The sequence below is a fragment of the Hemicordylus capensis genome, chromosome 6 (assembly GCF_027244095.1).
Source record: "Hemicordylus capensis ecotype Gifberg chromosome 6, rHemCap1.1.pri, whole genome shotgun sequence".
Classification (NCBI taxonomy): Eukaryota; Metazoa; Chordata; class Lepidosauria; order Squamata; family Cordylidae; genus Hemicordylus; species Hemicordylus capensis.
The window spans coordinates 24,477,687-24,502,569 of NC_069662.1; the positions used below are offsets into that span (position 1 = coordinate 24,477,687).

The 24,883-nt window shown below is 46.5% G+C and overlaps 2 protein-coding genes across 11 annotated transcripts in view; one reads left to right on the top strand and one right to left on the bottom strand.

Moving 5' to 3' along the window:
• Positions 1–10,579: 10,579 nt before the first annotated feature.
• On the bottom strand, positions 10,580–20,609 carry ELOB (elongin B). Of its 4 annotated transcripts, none has more exons than XM_053261476.1 (4): positions 20,478–20,609; positions 14,155–14,289; positions 12,533–12,641; positions 10,580–10,957 (listed from the first exon to the last, which is right to left on the bottom strand). In XM_053261476.1, the coding sequence occupies exons 1-4, from the start codon at positions 20,481–20,483 to the stop codon at positions 10,845–10,847; spliced, it is 363 nt and encodes a 120-aa protein (XP_053117451.1). In that variant the 5' UTR covers positions 20,484–20,609; the 3' UTR covers positions 10,580–10,844. The 4 variants fall into 4 exon arrangements, with proteins under 4 accessions (XP_053117451.1, XP_053117449.1, XP_053117450.1 ...); XM_053261474.1 differs by lacking the exon at positions 20,478–20,609 and adding an exon at positions 20,049–20,222; XM_053261475.1 differs by lacking the exon at positions 20,478–20,609 and adding an exon at positions 15,771–15,907.
• Positions 20,227–24,883, top strand: part of LOC128329781 (serine protease 33-like) — a 38,976-nt gene continuing 34,319 nt past the window's right edge. For 2 of the 7 annotated variants that reach the window (XM_053261463.1, XM_053261466.1), the window contains exon 1: positions 20,269–20,729. Coding sequence is in view for 2 of the 7 variants with exons in the window: in XM_053261459.1 (XP_053117434.1) it covers positions 20,277–20,364 (88 nt within the window). In the remaining 5 variants the exon portion in view is untranslated. Of the gene's footprint in view, positions 20,730–24,883 lie in introns of all 7 variants that reach the window. The other 5 variants (XM_053261462.1, XM_053261459.1, XM_053261460.1 and 2 more) reach the window with 5 other exon arrangements.

Genomic DNA, 24,883 nt, shown 5'->3' on the forward strand with positions numbered 1-24,883 from the left:
AAGCGCAAGGGCAGAGGGCTTGAGCAAGAAGAGCGGGAAGTTTCTCAGTTTGAAGAAAGCTCCCTCAAGACAGTCACAACTGGATGAAAAGGAGCTGGGGGCTGAGGACTAGTGTACAACCCCCCCCCCCAAGCCCCAATAAAATAAAATGTGCACATGAAGCAAGACCCAAGTTAGAGTAGGGACTCCTGTCTTGTTGCTAACTTCTGTGTTTTCACCAGACTCAGCCACAGGCTGAGGTAACAAAGTCCAGTAGGGTTGCCCACTGCCCCTCATTACACAGAATGTCCCTCATTTCAGGGGTGAAATGTTGGTCCTGATAAGGACAACATTTGTCCCTCATTTATTCAGTAGCACGTGGTGTAGTGGTTAGAGTGCTGGACTAGGACCGGGGAGACCTGAGTTCGAATCTCCATTCAGCCATGATACTTGCTGGGTGACTCTGGGCCGGTCACTTCTCTCTCAGCCTAACCTACTTCACGACTTCACAGGGTTGTTGTGAGGAGAAACTTAAGTATGTAGTACACTGCTCTGGGCTCCTTGGAGGAAGAGTGGGATATAAAATGTAAATAAATAAATAAAATATACGTCAGTGATACTCAGGCTCTTGATTAGCACTGCATACATCTCCCAGCCCCCCCCACAAACTTGTGTCCCTCATTCTGGCAATGAAATATTGGCAACCCTAAACACCAGGCATATACTGCACCATTTTGTTGTGGGGAGATCCATCCTCATTTCTATTTATTTCTTCACCTTGATTCCCGCTTCCCAGATGAAGTTCCCCAAATGCTTCTGGCTCCTAAGGGAGAGAGCCAGCATGGTGTAGTGGTTAGAGTGCTGGACTAGGACCAGGGAGACCCAAGTTCAAATCCCCATTCAGCCAGGATACTTGTTGGGTGCCTCTGGGCCAGTCACTTCTCTCTCAGCCTAACCTACTTCACGACTTCACAGGGTTGTTGTGAGGAGAAACTCAAGTATGTAGTACACCGCTCTGGGCTCCTTGGAGGAAGAGTGGGACATAAATGTAAAAATAATAATAATAATGGTTTTCCTCTGCCTTACCAATGTGATAATGTATGTCCCCACATCTGACCTCTTTTGCACCCTGCCTTCTTCATCTGTGCTGGAACAATCCGACTTCTGCACCAAACCAGCCAGTGGCAGAGAGGTCCACGCAGAGCTATGAGTTATCTCATGCATGCTTACTTGAAAGTTAAAACCTGTGGACTGAAAGGGAATCCAGGATGATCTGCATAGATCCCTAGTCCAAATCTTGCCCCTGCTGTGAACTCACTAATTGGCCTGAGACAAGCCACTCTCTCCACCTCATTTCCCCATCTATAACATGGGCATGATAATGCTGGACTACTAGCTAGGCTTATATAACCTGACATGCTGAGGAAAATTACTCAAAAGTAGTCTTACTGAAATTAAAAGTATGGATTAGGAAATGCCTAACATCTTTTAATTTCAATTGGATTACTTTGAATAGTTTTCCTCAACAAATTAGCAGATGTATTTATATTTGTAGCATATATCTTTTTTTCCTTTAAGGAACCTGCATATTTGGAGGCAGTACACTTCTCATGATCAAACATCCTCTTTGTGAGCTTTTCAGAGGCATTTCCTGGAAATAGAGTGCTGGTCTGGGTGGAGCTTCAGTGTGGACATGTGAATTTGCCTTATCCTAGAGGCTCTCAAGCTGGGGGCCCTAGCTCTTGGACTACAACTCCCATCACCCCCAGGCATGATGACCAGTTTCTGGGGATGATGGGAGTTGTAGTCCAGCAACCCTCACCCACTGTCTGGGGGCTTCCCAGAAGCATCTGGTAGGCCACTGTGAAACAGGCTGCTGGACTGGATGGGCTTTGGGCCTGATCCAGCATTCTAATGTTCTTAGACCTCGCTTTCAGAACCTTCGTCAGACCGTTTGTCCACCTAGTTCAGCACTGTCTGCTCTCACTGGTGGCAACTTTCCAGGGTTTCACACAAGGCTCTTTCTCAGTTGGGTAACCTGAGATGCTTTCAATGGGAGATGCTGGGAACTGAACCTGGGACATCCACACAAAGAATTAACACTGAGCTATGGCTCCTATAACCTCGCAAGGCATTTTTTAAAAATGCCAAGTACACAACATAGCTTGCATACAATATGCATCCACAAAAAAGAAAACAGCCAGGTGTTATTTTGTGTCTCGATTTAATAAATGTGGGTTGCATTCTCTTTTCAAGCTCAGATTGGCGTTCCAGCCTTATGGCAATCCTATTTGCAAGGCTGAGAGGTCACAATTCCCCCTCAGGGCAGGGGTCCCCACCAGGCTCCCAGATGATGTTGCACTGCAGTTCCCTGGCCACAATGGCCAAAGGTAATTTTGGCTGATGATGAGGGGAGTTGTAGTCCATCATCACCTGGGGACCCATGTTTGAGAACCCGGCCGTAGGGCAACCAAGTTGCTTCCTCACTTCACAGGGAATTGAACCCAGGTTTCCCCATGTCCAAATCCAACACAGCTTTAATGCTTGTGGCACCCAGGCTCTCTTCTAATCAAGAGCACCTACATTTTGCAAGCTGAATATATTAAGTGACTTTGCATCTGTCTGGTTTATTTGGCATAATGTGTCCTGCTTGATATTTTATTTTATTCCACCTTTCTGCCATGCTGGAACTCAAAGTAATGTAGCAGGGGGTTCCCAAGCAGTGTTTCCTGTAACAGGGATTCCCAGATGCTGTTGACTACAACTCCCATCATCCCCAGCTGCAATGGCCTCTGGCTGGGGATAATGGGAGTTGTAATCATCAACATCTGGGAATCCCTGTTACAGGGAACATTGTTCCCAGGAGGTTTCCCTGAAATCCTGCCCCTAAACATCTAGTAATCCGACTGGCTAAAACATTTCAGCAAGCATTATCCACAATCGTTCACATCTGTCTTTGCATCCTTAAGGACTAGAAACTTACTCCTGCGTTAAAAAGATATACTCAGGCTGTGGAACTCTTCACCCAGTATGAAATTCCATGCTTCCACCACTGCAGTTGTGAAACTACCGGATGGAATGGGACTTTAGCTCAGTGGCAGAGCATTTGCTTTGCATGCAGAAGGTCCCAGGTTCAATCCCTGGCATCCCCAGGTAGGGCTGGGAAAGTCTCCAAAGACCTTGGAGAGCTGCTGCCAGTCAGTGTAGGCAATATTAAGCTTGATGGATCAATGATCTGACTCAGTATAAGGCAGCTGCCTATGATACACCCAGCTCTTTACATTGTTTCAGTTGAAGAGTCCAGTTGAATGCATAAGAGTCACAATGTTACATAGGAACATAGGAAGCTGCCATATACTGAGTCAGACCGTCAGTCTATCCAGCTCAGTATTGTCTTCACAGACTGGCAGCGGCTTCTCCAAAGTTGCAAGCAGGAATCTCTCTCAGCCCTATCTTGGAGAAGCCAGGGAGAGAACTTGGAACCTTCTGATGCTCTTCCCAGAGTGGTGGCTCCATCCCCTCAGGGGAATCTCTTACAGTGCTCACACTTCTAGTCTCCCACTAATATATGCAACCAGGGTGGACCCTGCTTAGCTAAGGGGGCAAGTCATGCTTGCTACCACAAGACCAGCTCTCCTCTCCATGTTCAACTGGGCTTACTAGTACCAAGTAATGCAGACAGAATTGCAACCCGAGTCATGCACAGAGGGTCACAGAGACACAGCCCCTTGGCTTCCCGTTCTCTCACACATAAGACTTTTCAAAATAAAAACCAGCAACCAACTTTTCAAATAAAAACAGTCACACAAACGCAGCGGTGTGGTCACCCAGATGTGCATTCAGACACATCGGCGCCGAGGCCTCGGCCATGCAAACCATGTATGGCAAATCCCCAGTCCAAATATACACCGACGATTACAGTATGCGGCAACCACCTAACCAGGATGCAGCGCTCCCTTCGTAGCGTTTCTGCGACAGGGGTGATTCGAAACCAGACCAACGTCTCCTACCCACACATGGCCTGCACCATGGAGCCGACCACATAGTCTGTAACTGACGACAGCGCTGTGGGGAAACTTGACAATACTGCCACCACAAAGAGCTTACTGCGACAGAGATACAGCGACCGGAAACCCAGCGCTGAGAAGGCCGGAGGGTCTCTCCTCTTGTTCCAGATCGGTGTCAATTCATCCAGCAGGCATGGATTGTGGCGTAAAAGTTACAGTACTGGACTAAGACCCAAGGTCAACGGTGGACAGTTGGACTCGATACGGCTGGACTAAAAAGAGATCAAATCCCCATTCGGCCATGGTGCTCACTGGCTGTGTGATCTCTTCAGCTGCACAGAGTTACTTGTTGCATGTTTCAAAAGCTTGCTTGATTTTTTTTTTTTTAAATCAAGCTAGAGTCCAGTAAAAGGTGTTGCCTTTCCCTCTTCGGTGCCTCTTTAACTAATGCTATGAAATTAAGAAGCAGCAGAGATGCCTGTTGAGCCAGGCTGACCTTGGACTGGTCACTGTTTCTCCGCCATATTCCTCTCACAGGGTATTTATGAGGAAGTGAGTGGGTGGGAAGAGCTCTGCATGCCAGCCTGGGCCCCTTGGAGCAGGGGATCTCAAACCTGGGTCCCCAGATGTTGTTGGACTACAACTTCCATCACTCCCAGTGGATGATGGGAGTTGTAGTCCCACATCATCTGGGGATCTGAGGACCCCTACCTTGGAGATAGGATAGGATACACATGTACTAAATGTTTAAAAGTGTGGAGTAGCTATCTCCTTTTCAGTTATTTCCTCACAATCATTAAATTGCATTACAATACCCCATCACCACACATTGGGAAAAGGGGCTGGCGGAGCCCATCTCATCTACCTGGCATCTCCAAGATAGGGCTGAAAGAGATTCCTGCCTGCAACCTTGGAGAAGCCGTTGCCAGTCTGTGTAGACAATACTGAGCGAGATAGACCTATGGTCTGATTCAGTATATGGCAGCTTCCTGTGTTACCCTCCCCTAGAAATGACAGTGTCATCCTATTCAGACATTATGCTGGGCGCATTTTCAAGTGTCTGTACATGTGTACATGTTTTTGTGTGAATGACTGTACCTGCGTTCATTTCTAAGTGAACCTAGGTACAGATCCCCTCAAATGCACGGTACAGACAGGAAATGTACTTCTGTACCTGCATTCAGCATTACATATGAATGACTGCATGTACATACAGATCTGTATATGTAGACACTGTAGAAAGAAGCCCTAATCACACATTATGTTGAATGCACATACAGGACCTCGTTAATCGCAGGTCCAGCACTTGCAGTTTCATGTATCCACAGTTGGGTAATTAGCACCTGACCTTGGTATACGTGGTGGAAAAGGGGGCAGGAGAGTTAAATCTGTGTATCCGCGGGTCGGGGCGACTGGAATGGACCTCCGAGGTCATTTCCAGCTGCCATTTTGTGCTTGGGAGCCATTTTTTTTAAAAAATTACATTTTATATTTTGCTCTTCCTCCAAGGAGCCCAGAGCTGTGTACTACAGACTTAAGTTTCTCCTCACAACAACCCTGTGAAGTAGGTTAGACTGAGAGGGAAATGACTGACTCAGCAAGTCTCATGGCTGAATGGGGATTTGAACTCGGGTCTCCCCAGTCCTAGTCCAGCACTCTAACCACTACACCACGCTGGCTCATTTAGTTGAAAAAATAGGGCAAAACCCATGATTTCTGGCCCAGTGGATGCTCTGGACTACTCTGCAGCATGGTAGGGCACTTTTGGGAGTGATGGGGGGGGGGGCAAAAAACATGATTTTTGGCAGTCCAGGAACCTAACACCCCCCCAAATCCCCAATGCTGTTTGTGGATTCGCTATCGTCGCTCCACCACCCACGGAGACACTCCCTCAAATAACAGAGTTCTATACAGCAGTACATTTCCTATCTGTATCATCCATCAGGCCTGTACCCAGGTTCACTTTTTAAATGACCACGTGCACAGTAATTCACACAAAGCCATGTACATGTGTACGGACACCTTAATGCACCTACAACATAATGTCTGAAGAGTTAGATTACACATGTGTTGAACATGATGTGTGAATACAGCTTGGGTGTGAGTGTACATTAAAAGGCACCTAAATGTATGGTATATATTTAAATTGCATTAAAAACCACCATAACCACATACTTGGGGAATGGGAAGAAAGCAACCTGCCTGAATCTCTATAAAAATGATAGCAGTGTGTGTATTTTAAAAGATACCTAAGAGATCACTGGACCACACTGCCCTTGTTGATCTTATGCAAAGACAGATTTCTCAGGCCTTGAGCCTCTTGCTGAGATGCAGTTATTATTAATAATAGTAATTATTATTTTTACATTTATATCCCGCTCTTCCTCCAAGGAGCCCAGAGCAGTGTACTACATACTTGAGTTTCTCTTTCACAACAACCCTGTGAAGTAGGTTAGTCTGAGAGAGAAGTGACTGGCCCAGAGTCACCCAGCTAGTTTCATGGCTGAATGGGGATTTGAACTTGGGTCTCCCCGGTCCTAGTCCAGCACTCTAACCACTACACCATGCTAGCTCTCTTCAGTTGGGCGTGGGGAATTGAAAACTAAACTGAAATAGGGAGATCCAGGTTCAAAATCCCCACTCACTGATAACCCTGGGCTAGTCACCATCTCTTTGCCTAACCTACCTCACAGGGTTACTGTGGGGATGGGGTGGGGAGAGGAAGAACCAGTTACGCCATCTGAGATCACTGGGTGAAGAGCAGGATATAAATCAAATAAGAGGCTCTTCTAGTAGTATTAGTTTACATTCCTCTGATATCTGGATTTCAATGCATCTGGCTTTCACATTTCTATGTATTTCATATTGTTTGTGGTGGTGGAATTGTATTGCTATTCCACCCTTACAGCAAACAGCTCAAGGCAAGCTAGTATACCTGGAGTTATCCCATGTTATCTTCAACAGCCTGAGAAGTAAGTAGGTTAAGCTTAGAGACTGACTGGTCCAAGGTAAGCCGGTCAGCTTCCTGGCTAAGGAAGGATTTGAACCCAAATCTAACACTCTCTGCTACATTGCACAGGCATGTGGCTCTGTTGTTTTGTAAAATGCATAGCACCCTCTGGTGGTCATGTATGAGTTCAAGTAGAAGCTACATTTCCACCCCGCAAAAGTACAACAAGGGTTACAAATGTACAGATCCATGTTTTATTTGCTTCCTTCTTATCCCCTGACCCCTCCAGTCCCCACCATTTTGTCAACACCAGGGCTTCCCGACATTAGGTCCCCAGATGTTGCAGGGAAGAGAGTTGGTCTTGTGGTAGCAAGCATGACTTGTCCTGTTAGCTAAGCAGGGTCCACCCTGGTTGCATATGTAAGGGAGACTAAAAGTGCAAGCACTGTAAGATATTCCCCTTATCTGGGAAGAAGAGCATCTAGGTCCCAAGTTCCTTTCCAGGTATCTCCAAGATAAGGCTGAGAGAGATTCCTGCCTGCAACCTGGGAGAAGCCGCTGCCAGTCTGTGCTGACAATACTGAGCTGGATGGACTTATGGTCTGACTCTGTATATGGCAGCTTCTTATGACTACAGCTCCCATCACCCCAAGCCACAATGGCTGAATGGGATAAAGAGAGTTGTAATATCTGGGCCCCCAATGTTAGAAGCCCCTCGATCTACACAATCACTTCTTACATGACGGTTTGTTCATGCCATGTCCCAAGTCTTAAGTACTCCAGCCTGCCTTCCCATACCACGTATTAAACACGTGTTTAAAATAACTTAAATTTCTGTTCTAAAAACTCTCAAGCTCTCTTCCAAAGAGTATCTGGAACACCACCACATGTTCAGAATGCAAAAGGTTTAAAAAAAATTTCATGTTTTTACAACTATGATTTTTAGTTTTGAGTAACATTATTCTTTTAAGGAGGTTGAACAGCATATTATCTGTTTTTAAGATGGGGATCAACTTTATAAGAATACAAGAAAATGGCCCTGCTGGATTAGGCCACGACCCCTCCAGACCAGCATGACACCTCATGCAACGACCAATCAGGTGTCAAATCAGGAAGCCCACAAATGGAGAAGAAGGAAACCTCCCTGTTCCTCGGTGCTCCCTAGCAGCTGCTGTTCAGGGGCTCTGGTCCTGATGGAAGGAGATAGCTACTAAGGCTAGTAGTGGTTGATAGCCCTGCCCTCCCTGAATTTGTCTAATTCCATTTTAAAACTGTCTAGATTGATGGCCATCACCATCAAATTGGCAGCAAATTCCATAGTTTAACTATACATTCTGTGAAGTATTTCTTTTTTTGTCTGTCCTGGATTTCCTTCAACAGATGATCTCAAGTTTTACTATTATGAGAAAACTTCTATCCACTTTCCTCACGCCATGCATAATTGTATACACCTCTGTCATACACTAAGGTGGCCCAAATGTAGACTTTGGAAACTTCCTCAAGCCTTAATCCAGAGCTGCCTTAATTCTTAATCCAGTCACTGAGACTTCCTCAAGCCTTAATCCAGAGCTGCAGTGCCCATTTTGTGCCATGCTCAACAGGTGGCAGAGGAGAAATGAGGGGGCAGAATGGGCCAGCACCACTTCAGACCACAGATGGGTGGGGAGAAATAACTTGTTCCAGTGCTTCCTCATGTTAAAACATTTGGGGCAAGCAGAAAACCAGTACAGCAGGCAAATAACTCAACTAAAATGTTTGTCTGTGATGTGCTTCTTTTCTCTTTGTAGGGAGTTTTTTAGGTTTTGTTTTTGTTTTAAAGTGGCAGCATTCAAATTGGTAACCTCCATGAGAAGTCTGAAAGTGGTACAGTCCATTCTACCACCTCTTCCTGTCGCATGTGTAGACCCAGCCCAACTAACCCATATGGGTTGTCTGTGGTTTTATTATTTCCCGAGTGGTCAGTTCATTACCTTGCAATGATTTTTGACCTGACTCCTCTCTCTCCCAGAGAAACCCCTTTCAGTCCTTAGGGAAGGTTAGGCTTGCAAGTCCCAGACCCATGCTGATGTGCTCTGAAACGCCACCCGCCCCCCCTCCACAGTTTGTGTTTGTCTGCAGACACAAACGCTGCACTCGTGTGGGGAGATCTTCCCCATTATCTGAGCACTGGGAGGCCCCTAGTGTTCCACATCACAGGGGGAGGCCCTCCCCATGAATACAGCATTTCCCCTTGCAACATGGGAGAGAGAGGGAAGTGGGGTTTCAGAGAACATCCATGCAGGGGCACTCCTGGGGATGCTCTATCCCTTGTACAGTGTCTGAATGTACCTGTTCAGTTTCTGTGACCTCTTGATCAGAACAGCAGCAACCACATGTCGTCCAGTGCTTTTAGAGGACAGCTCAGTTTTACTGCACAGGGAGGCTCGGCCTACTCAGAGAAGCCACATTGTACAGCATTCCTGGGATGATGCAATTGAAAAATACAGGCAGGGGAATTATGTGGACTTCCAAGAAACAATAATTTAAAAAGGAAATAAAGACCATCTTTCCCCTTAAGCCCTTGCCACTCCTAGCCACCATACCCTGCAGAATTACATATTCTTCCTCCGTTTACTTCCCACTCCAGTTCCTCCAGATGCCCCCCACTGCAGCGCTGCACAACCAGACTACAACTCCCATCATCGCCAGCCAGTGGCCAATAGTCAGATATGATGCGAGTTATAATCCAACAGCAGCTAGTAGGCAAAGGTCACCCAGCCCTGCTTTATTGTCTCCTTTGTGTCTGTTCTCTAGATTGTAAGCCTCTCAGGGCAGGGACCTTGTCCTTTCATTCTTTGTAAACCATTTATGTAGATGATGCAACTATACAAACAGCAGAGCAACTTTTAACAAGTTGGGCATTAATTCCACAAGGTTACCAGGGAACGGAACATTCTGCTTAAAGAGTACATGTGTTCCTTTTGAGGTTTGTGGAACTGTCCCTACAATGCACCTGAACTTTTAAAGATATGGCTTCTGCAACCAATTGTAGGAAGCAGAGGTTGAGGTCACTGAGCAATGCATTTGCTATCCCTACCCCTTGAAGAACTGCTTTGGGGATGGGGCCATAACTAAGAAGAACATCTGCTTAGCATGCAAAAAGTCATGGGATTTAATCCTTGGTATCTCCAGGTAGGGTTGAGAAAAATTCCTGCCTGGAGAACCACTGCCAGTCAGAGCAGATGATACTGAGCTACCTGGACCAATGGTCTGACTCAGTAAACAGCTACTCTCAAGTCCTTTTGAAAGTGATGGAGCCATGACACTGAATTCAATTTATGGCTGCAGTGTAGATAAGGAAAAGAAACAAATGAAAGGAAAAGAAACAAATGAAAATCTGGCTTATAAACAAGGAGTTGTGCTCCAGAAGGTGGCCAGGGTCCTCTTCAAGAACCACCAGCCTCTACCAAACAATCGCTGGGGGTTTCCTCAAACAGAGACCTACTAATGTAGAGTGGAGCAGAAGAGACTTGTAAAGCTTCCTAAGCACGGGCCGGTCACATCAAGGCTGTCTCTGGGTGTTGTTATCACGTCTCCCCATCAGGCAAGGTCCGTGTCCTGCTGCGTTTCGTAGCACAGGCCCACAACACAAGACCAAAGGGGGGAAAAAACAGCGGAACTTTTATTGTTTTCAAAACCAAAACGAAAACACAGCTCTGTCTGATGCGTGAGTGGGGAGGGGCCGGGAAGGGAGTGTGGCCTTGCTTAGAGAGAGGGGCAGAGGAGAAGGGGGACCTGGACTGGAGGGGAGGGACAGTGCCATGTCTCTCTCCACACTGGAGGAGGGAGGGAGGGAGGGAGGGGCGGGCGGGCGGGGTGGAGGGAGGGGCGCCACGGGCTGTGCAGCTCACTCCACCACCCTCCGGCTCTCACTGCACTGCCTGCTCGTTGGCGCTGCTGCTGGAGTCCTGGGGCTTCATCACGTCTGGGAGCTCCGGGGGGCTGGAGAAGGGGTCAATGCGTAGGGGCTCAAAGGCATCTTCTGTAAGATAGAGGGAGGGAGGGAGGGAGGGAGGGAGGGAGGGAGAGAGAAGGAACACACGTGGTTGGCTTGTACCAGCACTCTTCATTGCCCGGCTTTGATACCACTCAGCTGCCATTCAGGCAGCGGTTGCTTCTTACTGCGTCAGCATCAACATGTCAATGGCAGGCCCCGACAAATCTACTTGCCAGCTCGTCAGTGGCGAGTGCCCCCAGCCCCTCTGGCAAGCAGGACGGCCAGCACCGCACAGCTCTCCTCCCCAGAGGTCTCATTTCCACCACTGCTTTTGAGAAGGTAAGAAACAGCAGCAAGCCCGGCTGAGCAGTTGGAGACCAGGGCCCCCTCTGTTTCTTACCCTCTCTGTATCCCAGTGCAAATGACCCGCTTCTCTCCTAGGCCCCTCTGCTTGGGGACAGTGTTCGCTCTAATTTTTTCTTCATCTGTGTGTGGAATGAGTTTTGTTCTGGGAGGCATTCAGAGTGGGGCTTTCCTGATTCAACCTGAGTGGGATCTAAAATTAACTGAGCGGACACCCAAAAACTTGTGAATGCACACATGTGCACATGCCTTAGAGGGGACACTCCTTGTGTACCAGTAAGGATCTGGGGGAAGAGAAGGGGCTGGTGGCGACCACAAATAACGGCTGGCTAGTGAGCCAAGCCTAAGTGTGTGGGTCCCCTGGGTCAAGCCTTTTCCTTCTGTACTGTGCCCACGGATGCTTTGGTGGGGATGAAACTATTGCAGCATCTCTTGGCTTTCCCTCCTCAAAGCCAAGGAGGACTGCAGTGGCTGTCCTGCATTCTCTTCTTTGAACAAGACAGGTTCCTGAATGTCAGAAGGAGCTACATGCGATGGCTGCCAGTTAATTGTCACCAGGGCAGTAATACCGAGGAAAGGCTGAAGGGCCAGCAAAACTGGGTTTCGCTCACTGACTCATCCCCACATGAGACAAAGGTCTCCTTAAGTCTCATCTGCGTAGGCAAAGGGCTCGGATAAGCTTCTTCTCCACCATGCGAACAGCAAGAGAGATTTGGGCACACACTGCATTTCAACCCCTCGTCCCCATTAGCCTGTGTCTTGGCTGACTTATGGGTGTGAGCAGCTAAGGTACAGAATTCATATAATTCTGTGGAATAAAGAAAAAATGAAAATCCCAACCCCCAGATGTTGGGCTGCCAGCTTTGTGCGTCTATCAGACGCCTGACAGACGTTCAGCAGATGAACTTCTTCCTGGTGTGGATATGGTCAGTGAAGAACTGTGACAGAACCTCTTCTGTTGGTCCTACTGACTGTGAACCGCCCAGGGACTTGCTTATGGGGCAGTATAAAAGTGTGTTAAATAAATAAAATACTAAGAAGGGAGGGACTAAGGAGTCCTTGGCTTGTGTGGGATAACATGACTAAGGTAGAGCTTGACCATTCCCAGGAACTCGTGGCGCCTAGACTAGGATATTCAGAGGTAGAGTCATTGAGTAAAATCTCTGACTAACCTACTGTCCCCAGTTCCAAGTGCTGGCCTGAACACACTCAAATTTATCCACACCCAACCCGAAAGGGCAGGGCAGAAGGGCTCACCGCTTGCTCTGAAGGCCAAGCCCACTGTAGCAGGGGCCTGGGGTCGTGCCGTCTGACTGGTGAAGCCGCAGTCTCCGAGGGTTTTGCTGTCATCCAACAGCTGGTCGTCCTGCAGGGGGAGGGACAAATTGCACAGAGAAGCAAGCCTGGTTGGGAAAGGGCTCCTTTTGACATGCAGCTGCTCCAGAGGTGGGGTGGCAAAAAACAACATCCACCCGGAACAGCAAACAGGGCTGGTTAATGGAGAGGCATCGCAGCTGCCTCTGTGCGGGCTGCCAGGAAGTGACCCCACGACAACAGGGTCTTCGAGCAAGTCAAAGCCACAGCTCAGTGGAACAGCATCTGCCAGATGAGGGCTGGGCAAACTTGGCCCTCCAGATGTTGTTGAACTAACTACAACTCCCATCATCCCCAATCACAATTTATTGTGGCTGGGGGTGATGGGAGGTGTAGTTCAACAAGGTCTGGAGAGACAAGTTTGCCCAGCCTGGTGCTAGATGGGGCAATGTTCTGACTTGGTATCAGCTTCCTATGCCCTTGTGGGACACGACTGGGGTGGGCACATACTGAGCATCTGTGGGGTCTTACTGGTCAGAGCAGTGATAGCCAAGCTGAGTTTTGGGGCAGAACCAGAATGCTGCGAGAGGGAGAAATGGACCCCATGGCTGGTGACCCACCACCATGCTATGCCCACTAGAGTGCGGAAGCTCCTTGCAGCATTGATCTCTTCCCACCAATCAATCAATAAGGAAAGTGGCATCACTCCAAGGAGGATGCCACTGGGATCCCCTGGCGATGCCTGCAATACAGCTGACAGACCCCAGAGGAATCCCAGAAGCACCACCATTGCCCAGGAAGCACAGACCTTTCCCCAAGAACCCTGGCTGATGAGACAGAGGAGGATGCGATCCTGGAAGGCATTATTCACTGGGCTGTAATACAGGGACAAGGAAGGTACCTGCTCATCAGCCTGGGAGCTGACTGAGGAGGTTTAAGTGCAAGAAGAAATAAAGATTACAAAATATTTTGCCCACTGCAAGAGCTACGCAAACCATTGTATGCATCAAAGCCCGCTGGCTTGCACAATGGGAGAGCGCTTAGTGGTGGGGCATCTGCTTTGCATGCAGAAGGCCTCAGGTTCAATCCTGGCAGCATCTCCAAGCAGGGCTGGGAGGGACTCCTGCCTGGAACCTTGGAGAGCCGCTACCAGTAAGGGTGGACAATACGGAGCTCAACAGACCAATGGTCTGACTCAGTATAAGGCAGTTTTCTATCTCTTGGTTCTACTCTACTGGGGCCAGGAGATCAAATAGGTGTGGCAGTGAAAAAAGGGCAGGGCTATCTAGACCCACTCAGATTCATAACTTGGAATTTTTATCCCACTCTTCTTCTAAAATGGCCAGGATGGTCTACATGGTTACCTCCATTTAGCCATCTGGCAGGGGATCTGCTTTGCCTGCAGAAGGTTCACGCCCCGGCATCTCCTGGTAGGGCTGAGAAAAGCTCCTGCCTGAAGCCCTGGAGAACCGCGGACAGTCAGTGTCAACAACACTGAACTAGATGGACCAGTGATCTGACTCCGTAGGTGGCCGTTGCCTCTGAGAGATTCCCCTTCCCCATACCTTGTATAGCCTCTGTTCTTCTGGGGGTCTCTTAAGAATCCCCTCAACAATTCTTTTGAGCTCATACACCGTACTGGACTCCTTGGCATCTGTGAAGATGGTTGTCTTGTGACGTCGGATCATTAGAAAGACGTCCTGTTGAAGGAAAGGAAGAATGGTGATCGATGGTTAGTGAAACTAGTCCAGGCAGCCGTGTTTCTGTCCTGTTCCTTGTAAAGGGGATAACAAAAAGCCTATTGAGTCCCCCCGCCCCGCCTTGCAATGTCTGTCACTGAGTCTGGGAATTTTGTCAAGTGTCTACTGACTAGCTCCTAGAGCCAAAGAAAATAATTTACAACTTAAAAAACAAAACAAAACACCCCACCTCAAAACATATGCCCACACATGCCATCCATTCATGGCCTAAGAAAGAGAGAGAAAATGAACCAACTTCTTCAAAGCATCCCTATCTGAGAAAAAAGGTGGACAAGGCAGGTAGATAGGATGAGGTAAACAAAATTATGCATGCAATGTGGACTAGGGGTCATTCACTGAAGCTAAATTCCGGGAGATCAGGGCAGACAAAAGAAAGTCCTTTTTTTACACAGTGTGTAGTTAAACTATGGAATTAGCTGCCGCTGGATGTGATGATAGCCACCAATCCAGACGGTTTTAAAAGGGGATTAGACACATTTATGGAGGATAGCGTTATCAGTGGCTACTAGCCTGTTAGTTGCATATTTCCATCAGGATCAGAGGGGGGATGCCCCTGAACACCAGGAGCTAGGGAACACTAGTGGGAGAATTCAGCTGCCCTCTTTCCCCCCCGCTTGCAGGCTTCTCTGATGTACCTGATTGGCCACTGAGTTAAGCAGGATACTGGACTGGATGGGTTTTTGACATGATCCAGCAGGATTTTTCTTATGTTCTTATCTGTTCTTCTGAAGGCAGTTCTTACTTGTCACATATGACTGACTATTTACATGCCTGAGTAAAATATCTTGCCAGTGGTTTTCCCTACAGAGGCAGTCTGGTCTAGTGGCTAGAATGCCAGACTAGGACCAGGGAGAACCAGATTCAAATCCCCACTTGGCCATGAAGCAGGAGAGGCAATCTTGGGCCAGTCTTCTCCCTCTCAGGGTTGTTGTGACAGGAAGGAAACAGCAACCACCACCACTGCCCTGAGCATGTTGGAGGAAAGGTGGGATAAAAAGGAATACAAACAAACATCTGCAAAGTTTGGCTGGTCTGTTTAATGAAATGGAGAGACCTCTCCCAGAAATGAGGGAAAAGAAGACTGTATGTCTGGACTAGCCCTGGAGTTAAAAGGTAAAGTGTGCTGTTGAGCCGGTGTCAACTCCTGGCAACCACAGAGCCCTGTGGTTGTCTTTGGTAGAATACAGGAGGGGTTTACCATTGCCTCCTCCCGCCCAGTATGAGATGATGCCTTTCAGCATCTTCCTATATCACTGCTACCCAATATAGGTGTTGTCTGGGAAACATACCAGTGGGGATTCGAACCGGCAACCTCTGGCTTGGTAGTCAAGCCATTTCCCCACTGCGCCCTCAGCAAAGGCTTTTGGCACCTGTCAGCTTGTGCCTTGGGCACACATAATAACATTCCTGCAGCTTCCTACCTGAAAGTCACATGTCAAGGAGGCCTTGGGGCCATGGCCTCCATCTTGCAGAGAACACGGGACAAAGTTGCTCAGCAATACCGGAAGTAACATAAGCTTTAAGAAGTTCAGCTAGCAGCCAACCTCTGCTAACTGAGCAAAGAGACACCTTGTTGTGGAACTCCATAATTCATAGGCACATGCATAAATTAATAAAAATTATGTATTCATTTATTTATATCTATGTAAACCACTTCGGGAACTTTGGTTAAAAAGCAGTATATGAATATTGGTCGTGTCCTGACAGACCTAACATTTGGGTGAAACTGCTGGTTTAGTCTTCCGTGAGGTTCCCCTTCTACCCTAGAAGTATTTCCCCCTCTGGTAGAAACTTTTCTATTTATTTTGAGGGTCTCTAGAAGGCCATATTGACTATCCCCCCACAAAGAATATACCGTTTCCCCGAAAGTAAGACCTACCCCGAAAGTAAGACCTAGCAGTAATTTCTGATGTACCGCTAATTGCCCTAATGCATTTTTTGGGGCTAAAATTAATATAAGACACTGTCTTATTTTCGGGGAAACACGGTAGATATTGCTTCTAAGCAATTCTTAGTCAACCCATTTTACAGAAACCCTTCTGATCTAAACTGGTCCTTCACTTAGTGGTTCATTCTAGAAGAAGAAGAAAAACTTCCTCCCAAACCACTGATGTTTGTGCATGCATTGTGGATAGATGTTAGATTAGGACCAGGAATGACCAGAGCTTAAACCCCATAAAGCTCACCCATTCTCAGTCCAGCATACCTCACAAACTGGGAGGACAAAACCGGCAGGGAAGAGGACCACACACACTGCTCTGAGCTCTTTAAAAGGAATTGACCTCAACATTTCCAGACAGAACCATCTTTATCCCCCCTCTCTCAGCCTAACCTATTTCACAGAGTTGTTGTGAGGAGAAACTTAACAATGAACACTGCTCTGGGCTCCTTGGAGGAAAAGTGGAATATAAATGTTTTAAAAAACACACACCTCTCTTTCCCCCTCTTTTAGACTTAGCAGGTGGGCATTGTGATCTATCAAGTGAAGATTAATGTCTTAGGAAAGGGCTGGATAAAAACATAAGGAATAATTTTCTCTTGCCCAGTTCTTGGTAGTTTCACAGGGGCATCCTGTTTTTTTTAAAAAAAGAAAACTGCTTTATTTGGAAAGTCTTTTTACTACTCTGCTTTGATGGAGACTAAAAGCTAACAGGGCAAAGAGGTACCTTTAAAGTAAGCCTACTCAATTTCGGGTCTACCAGCTATTTTTGGACTACAGCTCCCATAACCCCCAGCCACAGTGGCCAATAGCCAGGGATTATGGGAGTTGTAGGCCAACATCTGCAGGGGGGCCAAAGTTGAGCAGCCCTGCTTTAAAGTGATGCTCTTTTATATTTAGCAGGGGGATAGCAAACTGATCCTATTCAACCCAGCAGAATAAGTCCAATGGCTGTTCCCAATGTCTCCTTTGCATTTCCTTTTAGGCTGTGAGCCCCTTTGAGACAAGAAACTATCTTTTTATTCCTCTTGATACTTAAACCACTTTGTGAATTTCTTCCCCGCAAGGTGGGGGGGAAGTAGTATATAAATGTCATAAATAATAAAATAAATTGCCAGCTGGACTCTTAACTCCTTTAGCAGAATTCCCACTGTTGTTCCCCAAATCTTCTTGCTGCTTTCATCAGCATACAGCAAGGGTTCCCAACCTGTGGGACTCCAGATGTTGCTGAACAAAAACTCACACCATACACACATACACACCAACTACAATTTATTGTAGCTAGGGATGCGGGCAGTTGTAGTTCAGCAACATCTGGAGTCCCGCAGGTTGGGAACCCCTGGCATCAAGCATTGAGGCTCAGGAAGCATCAAGCAATTAATTTTGATTGATGCTTCAAAACTAAGTAACACCCGCCCCACCCCCCATTTTGGTCTGTTATGTTATTTTTTATGTGTTTTTATCTCATGTTTTAATGTTGTGTTGTAAACCGCCCAGAGAACAATTTGTTATGGGGTGGTTAACAAATTAAGTTGTACATTATCATCATTAATTTAACCTTCCTGGCTAAGCATCTTAGATAGGAGACCATCTAACAGAAATCCCACCAGCAACCCCCAATTTAATTTTAATCATTTTATCATTACATCTGTTTCCCATTCTTCTTCCAAGAAGCTCAGGGAAGTGTACATTGCTGTCCACCCTGCCCCATGCCCACATAATCCTCTCAACAACTTCATGAGGACGGTTAGGTCAAGAGTGAGTGATGGGACCCAAGGTCACCCAGTGGACTTCATGGCTGACTGGGGATTTGATCCTGGGTCTCTCCCAGTCCTAATCTAACCCCTACACCACACTGGCTCAAGCTGCATGTTAACCAAAGCTTAACAAATCCCAGCTGCCAGGAAGCCATGGTGCCTAAAAATTTTACTGTGACACCTAGACTAGAATATTCAGAGAAGAGTTATTTAATGAAATATTTGCCCCAGACAGCCCTGTTTCTGTTCTAAGTATTTTACTCATAAAAGGGATAAAGAGATGCCCATTTTCCACCATCCTCCCCATAAGGTTCGTCACTAGGTCTGGCAATTTTATCAAGTGCCCATTGTCTGGCTCCTAGAGCCAAATAAAATTTGTCAGCACCTGTGTTAATCTTGTAAATGTGTGCATATATTAACAATACAGGTGAAGCAGGGAATGAGACAGACTAACAGAAAGAAAAGTTAAAAGGAGAAGATTTGCAACAACTAATTATTTATAGTTTTAAATAATTCTTAATACTGGGTTTTAAATGTTTTTAATCTTTTTAATGATTTTAATTGTTAATTAATTTAATGTTTTAAATGATTTTAATTGTAAACTGCCTAGAGATGCAAGTTTTGGGTGGCATAGAAATATTTTATATAAATAAATAAATTTGTTTTAAGTTAAAATATGTATACACCACTTTCCCAAAAAGCAGAAAGCAGTTTACAACAGAATGAAAACAATTAAACACATATTACTAACAACAACAAGGTCACAGAAATAGACCACAAGCCTGACGGAAGAGGTGTGTCTTTCAGCTCTTGTGAAAATTATTATTATTAATTATTATTATTATTACTATTATTATTACATTTATATCCTGCTCTTCCTCCAAGGAGCCCAGAGCGGTGTACTACATACTTGAGTTTCTCTTTCACAACAACCCTGTGGAGTAGGTTAGGCTGAGAGAGAAGTGTTGTACCACATGAACCAGAAGAGGAGTGGAGATTCATTTGGCACAGTTGGGGGGAGAGAAGAGTGATACAAGAGCCTGCACAATGTACCAGTGACTGTCATGACCACAGTCTATAGTCAAGATCACAGGTATAAAAATATGTTAAATAAATAAGAAAGAGAGAAAGACCAGGACCTGGGAAACACATGTTCAACCCCCCTGCTCAATCCAGCAGCTTACTGGGTGACTTTGAGTAATCACACCCTTTCTGTCTAGACCAGGAATTCTCAACGTTGGGTCCCCAGATGTTGCTGGACTTCAGCTCCCATAATCCCCAGCCCCAGTGGCCTTTGGTTGGGGATTTATGGGAGTTGAAGTCCAATATCATCAGGGGACCCAATGTTGAGAATCCCTGGTCTAGACTACCTTATAGGGTTGTTGTGAGGATGGCAGACAGAGGAGAGGTAGAATGACATACACCAGCTTGGAGGGAAGGACAGGATTTAAAAGATAGCAAACACAAATACATGGTTTATACAAATATATATGGATGGGCAGAGAGCATCCAATGTGGGTGGCAGAAAGAGGGAAGCAGGAATGGGAACTGAAAAGAGAAGGTCTTCTCCCCTTTGGTGGGGGCAGGGTAAGGGGAAATGAGAGCCGAGAAAGAGCTGTCACTAGAAGAGGTGAACTGGGGGCTTGGAAGAGAGAGGAAGAGAAGGAGAAGGAGAAATCACTCACCACCCCAAACATGATTATATAGGGGAGGTGAGGGAGGAGGAGTGTCTTGAGTGCTGGGAAGAGAGGAGAAGGGGGGGGTGACGTAAAAGGAAGGAGGGGCAACAGGGGAAAGCAGGAGGAGAGCTTCATGGGTGGGAATACAGGATTAATGGGTTGGGGGGGCTGTCCTTGAGGAGAGAGGGAAGGAGGAAACGGGGAAAGCCTTTTTAGTAGCGACAGGGGTAATAATGGCAATAGTTCTTAACACCATCCTCCTCCCGGTTGTGGCCTCCCCGCCCGCCTCCCCACACCCTGCTCGCCCCCCGCCCCCTTGCTCACCATCTCTGCAGCTGCAGCCTCAGCCCAGACCCCCCAGAGAGGAAAAAGCAGCAGAACCTCCGATATCCCAACATGCACCGCAACCTCGGGACAGCCCAACCCGGTTCGACCGGCAACAGAGGGACGCATGCGTCGCAGGAAGGGGTTACGCTCAGGGGAGGGGAAAGAAACCATAGATAGCACATACAACCAACAACAAAAAAAGGACGCACGGAAGGCATCATAGAGATGGGAAGACGAAAGGAAAGGAAGAACCCCCGCGGCCATGTTGAAAGGGACACACTACATGCCGGCCATGTTGAGAAGGTCCAAACACGTATGTGTTTCTTGCCCACCGTGTTTTCCCAGCCCCATTTTATAATGCAGCCGTTTTCCCTCATCGCTATGGTGAGCGAGCGGTTCCTCCATTTTGGGAAGGTTAAAGGTTACCGTCATGCTCTCTTTCCATCGAGTCTCCAGCGTCGCTTGGTCTCTCCGGGGACCCTGGACGCTACGCCAGAGCTGCCCGAATAGGGAAAACAGAAACGCGGTTAGATAGGAACCATCATAGGAAGGTCATTTCCGATTTACGTACGGATGAGCTAAAGTGTTGCCTAGATGGCGCCATGATGAGGAGGTCAAGCATAAGGTTTTCTCTAAGGAAGGATTAAAGCTGCTGCCATATTGAGAAGGGCTTTTTGGGTAAGGGGAGAAACCACCATTTTGTGGTGTGGGGTTTCTTTAGTGAAGAAATGTTTCTTTGCACAAAAATGCACCATCTCACTTACTTGTGCCTGCACAAATTTATCTTTACACAAGTGAAAAGGGCTAGTTCATACTGGCTGCAGAGGGGAGAAGGTCCCCATCCATGATCTCACATACACACTCTACCTTATCTATACAATAATAGCGTGTCAATACAAGAACTAAGCTGACCCCTTTGGCCAGACACATTAGTCTTCTGCATCTGCTATCAAGGAGCTGTAGTACTCTGGGGAATTGTTCAAATGTGCAAACCCTTTCCTATTCCTTGTAGCCTATAGCAGTACAGGCATGTTAAAGATGAACCACTGGATTCTACTGAAACTAATCTAGAATGAGTAGAATCCTGTTGTAAACCGCCCAGAGACGTATGTTTTGGGCGGTATAAAAATATGTTCAATAAATAAATAAATAGTAGAGAGAGGTCCCCAAATGCTTTCTGGTACTTGTGCCTGTTGTTTATGCACAGTATTTAGAATGGTGAAAATGAGGGAAAGCCAGGCATATAACTAACAGAAAGAGATGTCTGGGTTATATCCAAAGAACCATGTCATTACTAGGATTAAATAATAATTTAACTGGCAGATGATGATGATGATTACATTTATATCCTGCTCTTCCTCCAAGGAGCCCAGAGCGGTGTACTACATACGACTTGAGTTTCTCCTCACAACAACCCTGTGAAGTAGGTTAGGCTGAGAGAAAAGTGACTGGCCCAGAGTCACCCAGCTCATGACTCATGGCTGAATGGGGATTTGAACTTGGGTCTCCCCGGTCCTAGTCCAGCACTCTAACCACAACACCACACTGGCTGATTGTAAACCGCCCTGAGCCATTTTGGAAGGGCGGTATACAAATCAAATCAATAAATAATAAATGATCCCTACAGTGTACTAAGAGCAAGATACCTCCCTGTTAGGATCTTGTGGCTTCCCTCTCTGCTGGCTCCAAGGCAGCAGATATCTTCCTGTTCATTTCACAGGAAACCATGCACACTGTTCTTGTACAGGATCCAAGAAAGGGGTGTGAATGACTCATACCTCCGCCAGCCTTTCTCACAACCTTTTGATTCACCTTTTCTGCTGCCTTTATGGACAGATTTTATGAGAATCCTGAGGCTATCTCTCCCAGGCTTCAATACACTTGGACATGCTAACCCTCCTGCAGAAAGGTTTACACGACACATTTTGCTGTCCTATAAGTGGCTGCATCACATTATCCAAGAAGTGTACCTGAGCGTGTACTGCAATGTCATAAGTGTGTTCAAAAAAAGGACATGAGGGCAAAGAGGAGAGGAGAGCTGGTCTTGTGGTAGCAACCATGACTTGTTCCCTTAGCTAAGCAGGGTCCACCCTGGTTGCATATGAAAGGGAGACTAGACGTGTGAGTACTGTAAGATATTCCCCTGATGGGAAGAGCAGAAGGTTCCCTCCCTGGCATCTCCAAGATAGGGCTGGGAGAGATTCCTGTCTGCAACCTTGGAGAAGCCACTGCCAGTCTGTGAAGACAATGCTGAGCTAGATAGACCAATGGTCTGACTCAGTATATGGCAGCTTCCTATGTTCCAAAGTATTTCTGAGCATGGGCAAAGCACATTTCCCCTGCAATGAGAGGCAGCTTTACAAAAATCAGTGCAGTTTTTGTACAATGGACAGAGTGCTTCTGAGCAGATCCATAGTGATCCCACTCCTTAATATAGGTTTAAGCACACACTGCTGTAGTGCATATACCTTTGTATGCAAACAACATGCACACTAAAAGTGAATACACCAAACACATTTTCTCCCCTGGTTTTATTGTTTCCTGTTCTGGTAATAGGCCAGGAAACCGAACTCTATGCTAATAGAATTCTGACTCTTTTATAGCCCTCTAATCTTTCCTGTATAGCTATCCACAGAAGAAGTCAGTGCTGCTTTGTCTCCATTCATATGAAGGTAGCTGTTGCATGTGTTACTTGTGTTATGTGGGTGGGAGTACTTTTCTGTAAGGGCCTGTAACAGTGCTTGAATTATGGGGAGGGAGAGAGTAAGCATGTAATGAAATCCAGTTTCAGTCCCAGATACCACCCAGACTTAGCCAAATCATGCCCCTCTGTAGCTTTCAAACAGTAGTGGCTAAAAGGACCATCCCAAAAGGTAAGGGGGCCAGGCCTCCTCCCCCACACTGTACTTTGAGCCCCGAGAGCTGTGGGTTCCGATATAAGGGTTTTAATACTTCAGTGATTCACAATTTCCTGAAGCGCCTTTCTCCCACACCTGCCTCAAACCACACTCTGGCACCTCAGAGTCCCTAATAACTGGTGTGGTTCCAATTTTCCCCTCAAGCCAGAACACAAGACAGTTTAAGATTGTTGTTTCTCAAAATGAAGTGAGGTTAACCCCAAAGGGGGAAAGTGTTCTTAATGCCAACACACTGAAAATACATTTCCTGGTAGCTATTAAGGACTTGTGGAGAATGTTCTCTGTACCTTCTGAACTGCTTCTCTGCAACCCCTCATTTCCCTGGAGCATGATTGCCAACTCTGACTGAAGCAATTTTGAGAGAATTTATTTCCCATCATGTCATTAATTGTACGTCAATCTCCACTGCAGTGTGGAGCACGCCATATGCCAATTTTACCCTCACCATAATCTCTCCACCGCATGCCAATTTTCTCTCACCCCTACTCTGATCTCCCCTAGGGTTGCCATGTTCAAGCTTCCCAAATCCTGGTGGCCTAATTTGCATATTTTGCAAATTATGCTGCAACTAATTTTCATTCTATTTGTTTATTTGAAAAATCTGGGCAATCTGGGCAGTGCCTTTGAAATCTGTGTAAATCCAGGTGGAATTTAGAAGCCGGATGAGACAAGCTGGTGGCAACTGCAGATGAACCTCCCTGGACTATCTCAATGGGTGGTGGGGCTCATGGCAAAAAAGACATTCTCTTAAATACCTAGTGCTAAGCTAGCAGCAATACAGGAAGATGCTGAAAGGCATCATCTCATACTGTGCAGGAGATGGCAATGGTAAACCCCTCCTGTATTCTACCAAAGAAAACCACAAGGCTCTGTGGTCGCCAGGAGTCGACACCAACTCGATGGCACACTTTACCTTTAAGCTGTTTAGGACTTTATAGTTATAACCAGCACCTTGTATTTTGCCTGGAAACTTATTGGTAACTAGTGTACACTGTAGCTCTTTTAGTATAGGAATCATATGGTCTCTATGAGATGACCCAGAGACCAACCTAGCTCCTGCATTCTGTACCAACTGCAGTTTTCAGACTATGTACAATGGCAGCCCCACATTGCAGTAGTCAAGTTTGGAGGTTACCAGCATATGTACCACTGTTCTGAGGTCATTTATCTCAAGAAATGAACGCAGCTGGCATATCAGCCAAAACTGAAAGCAAGCACCTATGGCCACAGCCTCAACCTGGGACAGCAGGGAGAGCTTAGGATGCAGAAGCACCCCCAGACTACACACCTGTTCCTTCTGGGAAAGTGTGACCCCAACCAGAACCGGCAGATCAAAATTGTCTCCCGAGTTCCGACCTCATGATAAATACCTCAGTCTTATCTGGATTCAGTCTCAGTTTGTTATCTCTCATCCAGCCCATCATCGCCTCCAGAGAGGCATTTAGGAAGGTTATGCCTTCTGATGATGTTGACATGGAGAAATAAGTTTGGGTGTCATAAGCATACTGATAAAGCCCTGCACCAAATTTCCTGATGATCTCTCCCAGCGGTTTCATGTAGATGTTAAAAAGCATTGAACACAGTATGGAGCCTTGTGGGACTCCATATCAGAGCTCGTGTTTCGAAGAACAACAGTCTCCAAGTGACACCATCTGGAATCTGCTAGAAAGGTTGGAGTGGAACCACTGCAAAGCAGTGCCTCCTACCCCTAACCCCCTTAGACACTCCAGAAAGATACTATGGTCAAAAGTAATGGAAACTGCTAAGAGAACAAAGAAAGTCACACTCCTGCCAACCCCTAATTGGAGATAATCCATCAGGCCAATCAAGGCAGTCTCCACCCCATTTCCTACCCCAAAGCAATTTGAAATGGGTAGAGATAATCAGTTTTCTCCAAGGAGCTGGAAGGCTACT

Coding starts and splice junctions, on each gene's coding strand:
- ELOB (XM_053261474.1), bottom strand. CDS start 20,222: ATGGTTTCTTTCCCCTCCCCTGAGCGTAACCCCTTCCTGCGACGCATG. Junction 14,290..20,048: donor AGGCTGCAGCTGCAGAGATG/GTGAGCAAGGGG, acceptor TTCCTTCAACAG/GACGTCTTTCTAATGATCCG. Junction 12,642..14,154: donor AAGAACAGAGGCTATACAAG/GTATGGGGAAGG, acceptor CTCCCCCTGCAG/GACGACCAGCTGTTGGATGA.